The 16128-nt window shown below is 39.3% G+C and overlaps 1 protein-coding gene across 2 annotated transcripts in view; it reads left to right on the top strand.

Annotated features, from left to right (window-relative positions):
* The window catches only part of kirrel1b (kirre like nephrin family adhesion molecule 1b), a 73789-nt gene extending 66251 nt beyond the window's left edge, over positions 1–7538 (top strand). The window contains exons 12-15 of one of the 2 annotated variants that reach the window (XM_044367543.1): positions 669–776; positions 2638–2765; positions 3512–3586; positions 4528–7538. In XM_044367543.1, coding sequence (XP_044223478.1) covers positions 669–776; positions 2638–2765; positions 3512–3586; positions 4528–5139 — 923 coding nt within the window. In that variant the 3' untranslated portion in view covers positions 5140–7538. Of the gene's footprint in view, positions 1–668; positions 777–2637; positions 2766–3475; positions 3587–4527 lie in introns of both variants that reach the window. The other variant, XM_044367542.1, reaches the window with a different exon arrangement.
* Positions 7539–16128: the final 8590 nt, after the last annotated feature.

The raw sequence follows: 16128 nt of genomic DNA, 5'->3' as shown, positions 1-16128 counted from the left end.
GGTTTCAAAATACTGTAAAAATAGTTGGCGGGAATGTTTAATGAGAAATAAAAAGTATTCAAAATGTTTGTTAGGCTTCAAGGATACACAGACTGTTTTTAACTAAGAATTACTGAATGTTAGTAAAATTGTGTTTGTTTTCAATGAAAACTCCACAGGGTACCTTTAACGTCCCTGAATGAGTTGCTCTTCTCTCTTTTACAAACTGAAGTGCCTTTGAGCAAAATTTTTTAAGCAGTGGCCTCAGCTGGAGTGTAGACGATAGATAAAACACTGTAAGTCCATTCTGGATGGTTACGCATTTTATTTTGAGAGCTTGGTATGTCACATTACATTGGAAAAATGATTTCTTCACGCTCTGTCAGTCTTCTCTGGCTCTTATTCTTTCAGCTGTCAGATTTTGCAGGCTTCAGAAAATCTACCAAAACATCTTCAAGAGAGAGAGAGAGAGCTTGGATTTGTCCATAGGTTTTACACTAACAGTATTTTTATCCCTTGTCTGACTTGCATGTCTTATCAACATAACCAGCCCCTCGGAGATTCAACATTAAACTATAGGACACAACAGGATTTATGCTGAAAAGACATAACATCCGTGTAGGTTTCTGTAACAATGAGTTACCAGCTGTCCCTCAACCCCGACCCTTCTCTGCTTGTGTTTGTTTCAGATATTGTTCCAGTGGGAATTATCGCCGGTGGTACGGTGGGCTCCTCCATTCTGCTGCTTATGTTCCTACTGGCGCTCGCCTTCTTCCTCTACCGCCAACGCAAAGGCAGTGAGTGCACACAGTGGTTCTCTAATATGTGTGTTTGTAGAGGCACACACACACACACACACACACACACCGTATATGTCTATTAGTCTTTCATCCACTCTCCCACTCTGTCATTCTGCCATTCCACATTTGAAAAAGGCAACATATGCCAGCCGTATAGCATTTTATTCAAATGAGATTAATGAATATTCATATAATATGGCAAACTGCCTTAAAACGCCCACCATACATTTCCCTTTTCATTCTACTGACATGAAATTGTATGATTATTTTTTTAATAAATCGTATTTATATGCCGCTCATACATTAGATGAAGTACAAAAATAACAGAGCAGAAAACAAGAGCATTTAAAGGTGAATAGTATTTAAATTATGAATTCCTATATGTAATTTCTACAGCCTACGGCAATCCAATTAGCATTTATGAACACAAACCACTCTTCCACAAACCAGAGCGCTAAACAAGACGTGGTGTCTTCAAGATGTTTGATTTTGAGGCACTTCATAGCAAATAAAGAAGTGGGAAAGACAATGAAGGTGACTGACTGGCAGAGTCCCCAGAGGGATTTTCTGGAGATAAGAGTATACTTTCTGGTTCAGAGCAGATAACACACTATAGAAAAGATATCATTTGGAATGAGAAACTCAAACAAACAGTGTTGTTGCTCCAGATAAGCTGTCTCTCATTTGTTGTCTGTGCTGCAGATCAAGACTTCACAGATGCAAATCTTTACTTTCAAGGTTTCTGGTTGTGGAAAAGAGTTGTTCATGTTGACAAATATTGACTGCTTTGCTCTACGGATATATGAACTAAACTGAGTAGTATTATCATTTCAGGTTACACAAGTCAATCATTTTTATATAGGAATATACCATATCATATATCATATCAGCGTAAAACCCCAAATGTTTGCTGCGACACAGATGATGATCTTATTAAGCCTAACCCACTTGAGTAAAGCCCTTTTCAGACAGATCTCTACCTTTATGTGTTGCTGTAACCGTTATGTCAATATGACGGCATTCAATTCAGACTTATGTTATGTTAGAAGTCTTCAGGTCTGCCCTAATAAGACTTCTGCTGTGTTACATAAGAAGGCGTATGTCTGAGAAAGGCTGAAAATGCTGCAAATTTACCCTTTTCTCCCAGGATATTGTTTTCTATTTTGCTGTTGCATCTCAGGAAATCATCTTTGTCAAAATTAAATCTGAAACACAAAATTTGAGAGACAATTGGACTCAAGGATTACTAAACTCCCCCCCCCTCTCACCTGCTACTCCACCAGACACATCCATGTATTTGAACCCTGAGATGTGCACAGTTCTTTTACATTACAGCATATCATGTCTTGGTACTGAAGCCCTCACAGTACCTTTTTTCTGCCATTTGATCATTGGCACAATAATGGCCCAGTTTGTATGTATTTATTGCAACAATCTTGATGGCATAAGATTTTTTAAACTACCACTGAAAACTTTTAAATCCTACACATCTGGGTTTTAAACTAAAAACAATGTAGATCTGCTGCAAAATCTACATTATCTTTTACAATCCTAAAAACAGCTATAAAGAAATATATCATTTAACCATGATGGATACTGAACTCCTCAAAATTCAAACTGTTACCTCTTCCTGCCTTTTGAGGCTGCAAGCATCCCAAATTTCTTATTGCACCATTATCAAAAGAAACTACAGAAACTAAACAAAATAAGGCAAATAAAGGGCCAGACAAGTCAAGAGAAAACAAAGCGAAACCGAATTAAGTGTTTTTGTTGCTTTTTCGGACCAGACTGTTAAATAAATCAGTAATTTATCTTGACGTGACCCAGAACATGACCAGAGGTTGTGTTTTTCTTCCAGGTCGCCGGGGTGTCACCCTTGGTAAACCAGACATCAAGGTAGAGACAGTCAACAAAGAGACCCACAGTCTGGAGGAGGAGGCAGCCAACGTCTCCACGGCAACCCGTATGGTCAAGGCCATGTACTCCGTGAGTAGACACCCATCTGAGTCACCGGAGGGCCGTGGAGAGGAGGCGTATGGGTCAATGGCCTTAAATGTACAGAAACACTGACACAAAGGGCGACATGTCAGGAGAGGCTGACACACACACACACACACACACACACACAGGAAAACTGGCACGTGACATATGAAAATGCACTTGCAAATACACTTTTAGGCACACATACAAAAACTGTTCAAACACACAGATAAAGGGAAACAAAAACAGAAAACAAAGTGCACGCAAAGTTCACACACACCAGCCTTGCAAACACACAAAAATGCACACACAAGCACACACCATGCTAATGACCACACATGATAGAACACACACAAACACACACATTTATTCTCAATCCTGAAATTTTATTGAAGAACTTGCACTTACTCAAAGACATAAACGCACACACACACACACACACACACAGACACACACTTGCTTTAATGGTTGTGTTCCTTTTGAAAGAGTTCAACCCTGGAAGTCCCGGAGAAACAAATCGACGAGGCTCCTTTGACGAGGTTTTAAAGCTCGGCCCGAAACCTTCTTTTTTCCAACAACTAATCGTTTCTCGTCTTCCGCTCTCTTGGGATGAAAAACCTGAAACTCTGTTTTCCTCTCCCCTCCCTCTCTTCTTTCTCCTTTCCTTTCTCACCCTCCCTCTTTCCGTGTGTGTGTTTTGTTGTTTGATGGTTTAGTTTCTGCCCTCTGTTTCCCTCTCTCCCTCCACTCAGCCGTTCAAAGACGACATGGACCTGAAGCAGGACATCAGGAGCGAGAGCGACACCAGAGAGGAGTATGAACTCAAGGTGAGATGGATCGCCGTTCACAAAGACATTTTGGCATTTTGACATTGGACTTACATATCTGCAGCATCTTTAACATTATATCATGCATGCTGCACAGTTTCTTCATTTGTCATTAGCTTTATGATCAAAACATCCTAGGTTTTCTTTTCCACAGGTGCAGAACTTGAACTGCAGTTAACAGCCTGGTTTTCATAACAACACCTCTCTCTCTGCATCATTTGCAGTATCTACTGAATCAGAGCATGATTAAACATACATGTTGGTTTCTTTGTTCTGATATGTAGTAAAATGAGAATTCTCTCAGTATCATAAAACCTTGAGTTTTAGGGTTGCGGTTCAAATCATATATTGTTCTCATTTTTTCAAATTAACCAAACTAAAGGAAGAGACGAAGTACTCCAATGCTCCACGTGCCTAAACCTAGTTTATCCTGGTAAAAAAGGAAGTTGCGTCTTTGTTTCTCTGGCTCATAATACACACACTGTATGCTTCATCGCTCACACACCATTACATTTTTTGGGCGTAGCATGAACAATAGCACGGCACCTACTGCACCCACATCACCAAGCATGTCAGCAAAGTGCCAGTTAATTTCAACAGATGATGTTGGCTGAGTCAGTCATTAGTTGTATTTGCATTTATTTTGATGTTTTTTTAATAGACTTTGAATAACCTTATTCAATTTTCAGTCTGGTTCACTTTGATTTATGGGTTTTTTCCCATTTCTTCTGTTATACAGTAGAATTCAATTCAGTAGAATCCAGTCTTTCTTTATGATTGACACCATTATAGAGTTAACATCATGCCAGGCTAATCAAAATACAAAACTTACCTCATCTTCTTTATATACTGAATATCTGAGTGGTTATTGTTTTTGCTTCTAATAAACTGCAGTAGAAACAATAGTATTATAAGCCTAATAATCTTCCATGTGATCACAGGATCCAACCAACGGCTACTACAACGTCCGAGCCACCACCCATGACGAAGCGCGCCCCCAGTCCCGTGCCATCCACTACCAAGGAGAGTTTCGCTCCCCGAACCCAAACAGCGGACCAGCCGGTGCCACATCCAGCGGACCTTCAACTGCCCCCAGCGGTGCAGTTCCCCCCAGCGCAGTGCCAGGTTCCAGGGCAGGCTGCTACGACCCCCGCCCACCTTCCAGGATGTCCCATGCCACCTACGCCCAGTTCAACACCTTCTCGAGGGCGGCACAGAGCCAGCAAGCACCTCCCAATCCAGCGCTTCAATCGCCTGGAGATTACCCCGGAGACTGCGGCCTGCTGGACAGCACAACCCAGCTGGCCTATGACAACTACGGATACCCCTCCCAGTATCCCAGCTACCGCATGGGCTTTGCCCCACCCATAGAGGAAGGGCCAGCCTACGAGATGTATCCAACGGGACAGGGGACCGGGCAGGGGCCAGGGCCTGGACAACAAAGTCCTGAAACAGGGCTGGGGAAGTATGGAAGCTCCACTCGCTTTTCCTACTCGTCTCCGCCCTCTGACTATTCCCACAGACACACACAGCGGATGCAAACTCATGTGTGAGATACACACTCTTGGACTTTGTTTTCACAGCAGCAGTACTTATTATACATACACACAAAAATACTTTGAAATTAGAAAAAAAAATCCCACGTTTCTATACATAAACATTCTGTTTTCTGTTTCCATAGCTACCAGTGCATGGTATTTGGTTCAGTTTCTGAATCGCTGACACCCCAACATTGAACAGCAGTTAGCAGCATCACATATAATATAGTTAGCAGCAATATAAATAACACACGCAAGGCGATACTCTCACACATTTGCGTAGACTTTGTGTTGTGTTTATGCTCCAACAAAAGCAACAGCGAGAGCCACAATCAAGAGAAGAGATACAAAAAGAGAAGAAGAGCACTTTGAAGACAAAAAGAAGAATAGCGCCAGGAGCTTAAGGAGGTGCAGAGAAAGTTTTTCCTCCCTGCAATCCTCTTCTTGCTTTCGGATCATCTTATCTGCATCACATGTTCCTTCCATCCCATCTCTGTAAATAAGTGCAAAAGGAGATTTGGGTCATTTTAAAGTTATTTCCTTGTACAAACCTATAGAGTGTGATGCAGCACAGTGACTTACAGCAAATCTCCCTGTAATTCACATGTTTTGCATTTTCTGACTCTCACATAGTACAAAAATAAACACACAGACACACACACACACACACACACATACACACACACATACACACATACAGATCTTTAAAGACTTTATGTTTTTATGTATTGCAGTAACTGGGCAGCTTGGACTATAAATATATATCTGGCACTTTTTGATCCTTTTTTCTCACTAGAATCTGCCCAGTGGCCATTGCTTACAAGATCTACCTTGATTTAAATGGGACAAACCTTATGAAGGTGGTACAGTGAGTGACCAGAGTGCCAATGAATATGTGCCAACACACAAACTATTGAGGTGTGTCTTCTTTTGTAAAGAGTGAACAATGAGATGCTCTGGACAGCAAGGTTTTGTATGTGCCACATCTAAGAGGAAAGGAAAGGAGTGGTAGCAAGCATCTCTAGAAGCTCCTTCTTCTCTTCATCTCTCATTTTATATCATGATACATTTCTACGCTTATCATTTCACTCAAGATCAATGCTGTAGACAGTATTTGTGAAACGAGGTGTGGTGGGAGCGCTTTTTTCATTCAATGAATTTCAGCAATTTGTACAAAAAAAATACCTCCCCTACCCTCAAGTGTCAAAAAGTATTTGTTTCTCTCACTTGCACAGTAGAATAGATTTTTTTTCCATATTTATACCGAAATGTATGAAAAAAAAATGGCATTCAGAAACATTTTATAGTATTTTTATAAGGAGTTGTGGACCAAAGGTTCAGAGTTTTGGGTGACACTCACTTTTTAATGTGTATGTGGCAACGTGATCGTTTTTGGAAACGTTCTGAGTTTCTTTAAAAGAGATGGATGGTGTTTTTAAAGTGGATGTTGTAGACTTAAATTAGAAAATTTGAAGAGTTTTATTTCAAAATGATAAATATCCGGTCAAATGTCTTTGGTGGATATCTCTTTTTGGCACAAAACTCTTCCTTTGACTTCCAGTCTTCTGACTGGACTGCCTTTTTCAAACGTCGACGACATTCAAAATGATGGATGGAGAACAAGCAGCTGCTCACTTTGAGTTCTGCTGTGAACTTTGTAAGCGATAAGAACGTTCAAGTGTAGTCTAACATATCAAAATGAAGGTACAGAGGGTTCTATCTAGCTCATATGGTACTTTGTACATTTATGTGTAAGTATGCTGGTTTCCTCAGTGCAACAGAAAATTTGGTGGTATTCTATGAGAGATTTTTCCATTATATTCTGTTATCTTTGGTGTGTGTGATTGGCCGTTAATCCCCACAGGTACATAATGTTGCTACTCTGCTCTGACCTCAGCTACTGTAAAAGTCCGACATTTGAATAAATCTCCACTGCACCACTTCTCAAATGTTTTGCAGCAAAAGAAGAATTAAAATGTATCTGTTTAGTCTTCAAATGCGCAACGTAGAATCTGGCAACTGTCTGCAACTGTCACAAAAACTTAAGTTTTTCTTGCAGTTTTGTAGTTTTGTTTACAGTACATACCTTAATTACCTTACTAACAACCCCAACAACGACAACCTCTCTTAACACTGGTTGCATACTTTTATTTGACAGTTGTTGAGAACTTAAACATTTGAATGGCTGTATTCAATTCTCAATTTTGTATTTGTTTATGAAACAAAATCTCATTAAGGGAAAAAAAAAAGGAAACACAGAAATCCAAAATTCAGCTTTGACCAACTTTTCTCAGATATTTCTCCAGACACTCACGTATAGAGTAAAAAAAAAAACTGACTTTCAGTGATTTACTGATCCTGTTGCAGGCAGTGTGGATGCCAGTACAGCTACTTTGGTACTACTGTAAATTTAAGATATTAGTGAAAAACAATTGGCTTGTCTACCATAAAGCTCCAGCTGGCTGCAGAATTGGTGTATATTTGCATATTGGGTTGTGTTAGTGAGATTGGATTCAACATCTCCCGACTTCACCTTGAACATTAACAATCATTTGTTGATTAGACTCCACAGTAGCAGCGTCGATCTTCAACGTATACTGAGCTTGAAATTAAAAGGTTCCATCTTCCACCAGAGCAGATTCTGTATTTCATGGAGCAACACTAATGTCACATTTTTTTTCCTTTTCCATTTTTAAGGAACATTAAGTAATAACTGACTTTTTTAAACTTCAACTGACAACTACTAGGAAATGCAATGTGATTTTATTTTCACCTTTACCATACACATTTGCTATGTTGGATAGTCAAGGTAAAAAGTGAGAGAATGCAACAAGGAGTCACTATCGTATCATACATTTCTGAGCGATTAAAAACGAGAACAGATGAGGTGCACAGGCTGCAAACTGAAACCAGAAATCTCAGCTCCAACCTCCAGAGGTAATCACTGAGTCTTTTATACTTATCAGCCACCTTATCAACCCCTCACAGATGCAGTATATTATGGTAATTTTGTGCTAAGGGGCAGTAAAAATTGTATTTATTGGCCCTGTTTTGAATAAACACGTTCAGAGAGGAAACCACAGCCACGCCATTTCTGATTAGAATATCAGATAGAACCTTTTAGCTCCAAGGTCACAATATAAACCGTTTCAGTAGTTATGGAGAGAGGAACGGCAGATGGAGCACCCTTTTAAATTTATATGGTTATCACAGCCTTGGTACTGCATATTATTACCTCTTTACAACCTCTTTTACAGAGTTGTAGCTGTGCAGTATTTTGCATCTCACTTGCAATGTCGTTATGACCTTGTGTAGAATAAGTAAATTTGACACTGTGGAGGTACTGAGGCCAACAAATACATGGCCAGGCCATCCAGGTACTTAGTCATTACCTCTAACTATTTACAGTCTGTTGACAGTGGGGACATATAAATATGTAAAAGACACCATAGATGCCAAAAATGCAAAACAGATGTTTAGATTTAGTTCAGCACTGAAAAAAATATGTGTTTTGGAAGGGAATCTGGAAGTGTTTACTCCACTAGGTTGTTATTTCATGTCTTTTTTTCCCCTCCTCCCCATATGTACCTCTCACCACGGTGTGTACTGATACTCTTTACTCTCTATTCTCTCTGCTATGTCATATAAATAGCCACCTACCAACTTCCAAATTTAGAGGTTGAACTTGTGTTTATATGAGAAAAAAAAAAAAATCTTATCACAACATCGTAAGCCTTTCTCCCATAGCTTTCTTCCAAATCCTCTTCAAGTTGATAACATATGGAGTAGATATATAGCACTCTAGTTTGCATACATGTTTGTATGTTGGGGGTCTTTTTTTTTAGAGAATATATAGCTTCATGAGCTCATTTCATCCTCAGTGTGCATTTATTTCATGAATTACTTCCTCTGTATGAAAAGCAGTATTTAAAATCTTATTTTCTTGGTATTGCTTTGTGGTGTTACATCACAGCTGGAAGAAATGACTGTGGTCAAAAGTGTGTGTTTAAACTTTTATACACAATATTTTACTTTTTTTTTTTTTGGTATTCATCAGATTTGGGAGGGGTGGGGGGTTGGTCTGATTGGTCACCCCAGCAAAGAAAAAAAAAAAAGAGAGAGGGGATATTTGCGTCTGTGGCCAAAACGACTACACAGCCAGGCCACAAATAGCCAAAACTCTGTCTCAACTAGGCCAACCCAGGCTAGAAGCAGGCCAGACCCACAGCTAACTGCTCTGTTCCATGCTGTGCTGTGTTGTGCTATCCCTGGCCAAGAGTGACTCAAGTGGCTCAGTGTCCATTTTTACCTATTGGAGTCTTCTTTGAGTGCCAAAAGACTGTGCAAAAAATGAACTGAGCAGACAAACAAATGCAGCAGCCATTTGTGTTTGTTGTTTGTGCGTGTATGGGTGCTCTTGGGTGATGGTGCGTGTGTGCTACCAGTTTAAATCTGCATACATGCACATGTGCTGTATGTGTCCATTATATCTGTGACAGCTTGTAACCCCACTGTCTTTTCATATCATTGTAAATGTGCTGGTACCACTGGACTGTAGGGTTCGACTGATGTTTTTAGGCAAAAATATCTGATATCAGTCATGTTGTCATCTGATGGTATGATGGAGGTCCCTCCTGACCACATTTACATAAACAGTCTGAAAAGGCTGCAATGAAATTAGATTTCCTTTACAAATTGTGTTGATTAATTGAATGGTTCAATTATACTTTCTGTAAAGGCAGTGTTGTTATAATTCTTAAGATTTTCATTGTATCAAACCAAATTTTTGATACTATTTCTGGTACTGGAAATGATATATTGCCGTTTAAGGAATTTGCATTCTGTAATTGCTTCTCCATGTCGTAGTTTTCATTGTTACTGGCCAATTCAAATTGCTTGCCCAAGCAAGCTGTACTACTGCAACGTCAGTGTCGACTGAAAATGCTGTAGCAGGGATGGATACAGCACCTGCTACTGACAAACCTGACACTGAAACAAAGCAAAGCCAGATAACTCAGACTCTAATGAAGCAATTGTCCAATCATAGCTTAGCAACCGTAACTAGGCATGACAGGCCTGTCAAGCTTTGAATTTCTCCACATGCTGCAGCAGTGTCAATGAGGCTGAGATAATCTGTATTTAAAGAGTTTGGAAGATGGTGTCTTTTTTTTCCTTTCAAAAGCATAAGAACAAAATTGTAAAAAAAAAAAAAAAAAAACAAATTAAAAAGTGTTTTTATCTGCTCTAATGTAAGCTTCAAATGTTAACATGGCTGGCTAACCTGCCAAATTGCATTTCATTAGCTAACTACATTTTGTGGGTTACAGATTATGTTTTTTAAAAAGCCCTGTTCACAGTAGCACATCCACTCTGTAGTATTTTGTCATGTGTGGAAGCAGGTCCTGGATGCTACTATATCAGACTTTATGCTAATGTTAGCAGCTCTGTGCTGCTCTTTATTGGGTTTGGGGATGTTTACACTTCAATAACCCCAGCTAAGTTTATGATTAGTCTTAGTTAGCTACCTAGCTAGCTACAGCTGATAAAACCTGCCAGTGACAGCCATTTGAGCCAGCAAAACTGATAGTCGCTCGCAAGGAATAATGAACCTGATTTCATCTACTTCAGTCTTAAATCAAACCCATTCTTTTGAAAATTAGTGTGGTAAATCTGCCACCGTTATCACTGTAAACTGCATCTTGTGCTAGAATGGAAAGCTTGACAGATGTAGCAACAGCACTTAAGGGGAGCATGACTCGGCAAATATTCAATTCAGTCTGATTATCAGACTAGTGAACAGATGCATAAGTTGCTCTTCTTATGATGCTTTTCTGCCAGAGTAGCCCTTCAAGGCATTGCTGCCCCTAGTGGTTGATATTTTGAACCGACTCGGACCTGTATCACTAAAACACATTTGAACACACATGCTGTTACCATCAGTAGCCACAGATCAATGAAATTCTTAAGGATTATGACTTAAAACTGCCTGAAAGAGGTGCAGATCAACAGAGTTTCATCTACATTTTGTTGGCCCGTGGTGCTTTAAAAGCATTTAATAACATTGCTATCAGCTTTAAAAGCCACATATCTGTCAAGCCCTAGTAGAAAGCAGGACAGCTGGGAAGACAGAGCGAAAGAGACATCGCATGGCCTTAGGAGACGAGGAAGGAGCCGAGCCGGCCCGCTCGTCCCTCATCCAGCTGCTGAGCCTGTCTGCTCTCTGGAACAGCTGCACGAGTGAAGAGGATTAACTGATGTCCAGCTTGGTATCATTATGAAGACAATGATCAGTAAATTGAGAAGGTTTCCATATTGCACTTGAAAATTGTGTGAATTGGAGGTGCGCATGAGGACAAGAGAGGGAAGGTGTGTGTGTTGAAATAATCATATATTCTCCATAGTCCAATTCTTTATTTTTATCCCTATATATTGTTCACATGTGTATTATGTTCATGTTGGGTTTGAATACTCGTTTATCCCTTTTATTCAAGAAAAAAACTGTACAAAACAGATATTATTGAAATTCTCGTTTATTTTCAAATTTCTTTGTTTGATTTTTTTTTTTTTTTTGTTCAAATTGTATGTAATTATTTTTCCACACTATTACAGAAAATAAAAGAAGACACGGCTTTCATAGGAACAGTGGTAAAGTCTCCTTTATTTCACATCTATTTATTTCACTTAGTTTACAGAGAGTTCATTTTTTTCAAATTATAGTTTGTAATTTTAGATATGAGGCTTAAAAAAATGTTTTCAACTCTTCACTTTGAGTGAAATTTGTACATCGCACATACGGTACTGTTTATAATTAAATTCAGAGTATGAGTGACAGAACCTGAAGAGTTATATGACAATAACATGACAGTTTCTCATGTGGATAGTAAGTGTGTCTCCATGTATAGCGCACAAGCACAAGAGCCTGTAATGTTTACCTAAATGTTTAGTGCCGCTCAAAACACAACTCAAAGACAAACGCCTGCACAGCTTTAGTCTCTCCTCTCATTTAAATCTAATGTCTGGTCTGTCTTCTTCTTCTCCCCTCTACTCTTTTTTACTTCTCCTCTTTCTCTCTCTGTATTTTGTCCTTACGCCTCATCTCTTCACCACTCCTCTCACACCGCGCTATGCTCCTGTCTTCATTTACTTCTACTTTTCTCTCCTCTCCTCTCCTTTTTCTATTCTCCCTTCACCTCTTCAACATCTAACAACCTTCCTCTCATTTCCCTTTCCCTCCTTTCTTCCCCTCCGTTCACCTCTCCTAACAGCCTCCTCTTTCCTCATGTCATCTTGTAATTCACTATCTCAGCTGCTTAACCCCCACCTCTTCTCCTCTCCTCTCTTCTCTTACTTTTTTCTCATTTTTCACCCCACCACCCCAATCACTGCAGTTCCACCTATCCTATCTCGTCCCATCCTATCATATAATCTTGCATTTCATTACATCTCTCTAACCTTCTCTTCCTCTCCTCTCACGTGTCTTTGCTTTCTCTTGTTCTCTGTCCTCCTATCACCTCTCCATTCTTTCCTTTTCCTCAGTGATGCTTTCACCTGTCCGTCTCTTCTTCTCTCCTCACCACTTCTTATGTCATCTCTTTATAGTTCTCTTTTCCTCTTCTGCCCCCCCCCCCCCACCGCTTCCCCTCTTTTATTCCTCCTTCATCCTCTCCTCTTAAGTCTTTCTTTCACCTCTTCTCCCTCATCCTGTTCACCTTTCCCTTTACCTAACCTTTCTGTTTTTCTCTCCTCTTCTTTTGCTTAATCTTGTTGTACCTTACATCTCTGACCTTCTCAACTTGTCTCAAATGTCTTTGCTTTCACTTGCTCTCTGTCCTCAATTCACCTCACCTCACCTCTCCTCGCATTTATTTTCCTCAGCCATTCTCTGTCGTCTCCGTCTTTTCTCCTCACTGCTTTTCTCGCTTTCTCTTTTATGTTCTTCTCTCACATCTCCAACTGTCTATTCTACCCTCTTCTCTGTCTATCCTCTCCCCTCTTCCTTTCACCTCTTCTTCAGTCATTTCTACTCCTCTTCCCTTGCCTCATCTTGTCAGTCCTCCCCACATCACTGCAACTCTCTCCTCTCCTTTTATCTCCTCTCAACAGTTCTCTCAGTTCTTCAATCTTCTCTTCCCCCCTCTTCTTTTTTTCTGCTTTTTTCTTTCATTCTTCTCCTCTCATTTCTTCTCCCAAGTCATTGTTTCTCCTTTCACCTCCTATAGTCCTCAGTCCTTCTCTCTCTCTCTCCTCTGCAACCCTTTTCTCTCCTTTCTTTGTCTCATTTCTTCCCCTCAGTCCTCATTTCACCATGTTCCTCCTCTCTCCTCTTAACTGAATGACAGGATAAATAAAGAGAGAGAAAAGCGTAAAGCAAGAAAGAAAATAACAGATCCTGTTGAAAAACAGAGAAGAAGGACAGAAGACAGACAGGGCGCATTAGAGCCTCCCCGCCTCATCTTTACTTAGTGTGATGGTAATTATCGTCTCCTCTCTCCTCCTGCTCTCATTGAGGAGTAATGTCTGGAATAACCTTCAGCACTGCACTGCCGACTCCAGTGGACCACCCCCCCTCCACCACCACCACCACCACCACTTTCATTTTATCCCCTTGTTCATTTGAAGCGGTCGTTGTATGGATTATGGCCCTTCTCATGCTTGGCACCGCACTCAGCGGCTGAGATATATTATCATATTAGTGTAGAATGATGTAATGCATTTCAAGACATTTGTCCTTCGCACACCCTCTGTCCCTCCACAGATGATGTCACTGGCTTTGTGTCTTGGAGGGAGAGAGAAGTTGTGAAGTGGCTTGTGGGTTTTTTTTTCCATTTGATGATGTCGCCATCTTGTGGTGGGAAAACGGTATTGCGTGGTGAGCGAAGAGGAAGGGATGGGGGAGTAAAGTGGGATGTAGGCAGTTATTTATTACTGAACCAGAGGATAATGTGACTCATAATAGATGTCCTTGGTGTAACTGTGCCGATGTGGTCTGCCGGGTCAGGGACAGAAGAAGAGAGATAGACACTTTGGATATGACTTGATTACAAATTAAGGTTTGACCGACATGGGTTTTTGGAGACTGTTGCCAATGACAGGATTTTTGTATTAAAGAGGTTGATAGCTTATATTTCATGTTAATAATATGTTTTAGCTTCTTGGCCATTTTCATCTTAAAAAAAAAAAATTAAGCCTTAAAATTAGATTTAAAAAAAATGTATTCTGGTTTTCCCCATTTGGCAGTTTGGGAAAGCACCTAAAACTAATGTTAGACTGTGCAGTAAAACCAAGCATGATGACAAATATAAGAAAAAGAATATTATATCAATCTGCATGGAAGGAAATCTGATCAAAATGCTAGGTTATAATTAGTCAGTGTTATTTACTTCCCATAGACAAACTAAACAAATGTGTAATCAAATAAACTGCATCCTATCTCAGGGGAGGACTAACCGCACCCCAACATATCAATTTACTCTGATATAGTGTGTACATAGTACAATGCTGAATCATACATTTGTATAATTTGGTATTCAAATTTTTGCAAAAAGTAAAAAATGAAAGTCAAAGTGTAAAGTGTCAAACATTTAACATGGGTCACTAATCTATGCATAAGCAATTATTTATTTAAAATGTTTTATAAAAAATGGCATAACAGGTTAAATGTAACCACATGAGGATATAGAGTAAAGCTTCTGTGTCAGGCATCATAGTATAAAAGTGTTTTTTAACAGTAATGTGTTGATTTAACACATTATTTTAGGAATATGCAATATTTAATAAAAATAAAATAAAAATTGATGTGAAGGCCTTATCTTCTGTTTCTCAACTTTTGTATCAGGATAGAAAATCCTGTGAATGGATGATTTGTCACTTCAAAACAGGACCTCAAGGGACCCTGAGATCAGGTAATGAAGTAGGAACCTCCTTAAGGCTCTTATCGTGCCAGTTTATGTTGTGCTTTAATGCTATTTATCCCCAAACACATTTGCGGGAGTTACTGACCCAAGAAGTGTGACATTTTACAAATATTAAGTTTTTAGGACTGATACTGATATTTTTTATACTAAATATCTTGATATTTGGCTTTTTTGAGGCATAAAGAAATGAGTAATTTAGTATTTTCCACCACAATTTCATACATGGTATACCACAGAAAAGGTTTTGAAACAGCATTTAGGCCATAATGTTGGAAGATAAAATTGACAGAAAACATGAAAGAATAAATAAACTGTTGCAATGTGTAAAAATTAAACAAATATTCTTTATTTTATTAGTTATTCAGGTTGGTTAAGTTGCTCTGGCAGTTGGCATTTGGGCTCACGACTGCAGTGTTTTTAAAGTCCCCATTGCCTGCTTTGCCCACTTGGTAATGTAGACCTGATGTAATCCTAACACTGCAGTCATACTGTGGTTTTATGTCAAACATTTTTTGCCCTTTAATCACCATCATGCACTAATTCATCAACTGTCTCATCCTCCTCTGAATTATTAACATGAGTAGATGCAGGTGCACAGCGCATGCAAAGAGCGAAGAGATAAAACTCAGGCAATTTCATTTCACTCAAATGACCTTGTAAAACTTTTATGTACATTGTTACTGTATGCTATCATCTACATAATGCAGAAACCCATCACGAATAAATTTATATCTATTCTTTTGGTCCCATTGACATGTTGGTACTAAACATAGCCTCATAGGGGCGCTATTGTTAAAGGTCAAACTCAAACTTTGAAATGAATCAACTCCTACACAAGTCCAATTAAAACTGACCTTTCTACATACACCTACAATGCCTCATAAATCACACTGATTGGCTGATAATTGATTGCCCAAATATGGAGGTCTGTTGAGATCTTAGACCCCTGATATTGAGGGATGATTTTTTTTTTTTCGCTCATCATGTCAGCTGTAATTGTACCCCTGCATGTCAGTGTTTTTACATTTCTGGACACAATATGAGGAAAAGGTTTTCCAAACTGATATAAAATATCAAACATATTATTTTT

Source organism: Thunnus albacares, chromosome 12 (genome assembly GCF_914725855.1).
Source record: "Thunnus albacares chromosome 12, fThuAlb1.1, whole genome shotgun sequence".
Classification (NCBI taxonomy): Eukaryota; Metazoa; Chordata; class Actinopteri; order Scombriformes; family Scombridae; genus Thunnus; species Thunnus albacares.
This window is presented reverse-complemented; position numbering and strand designations above follow the sequence as displayed.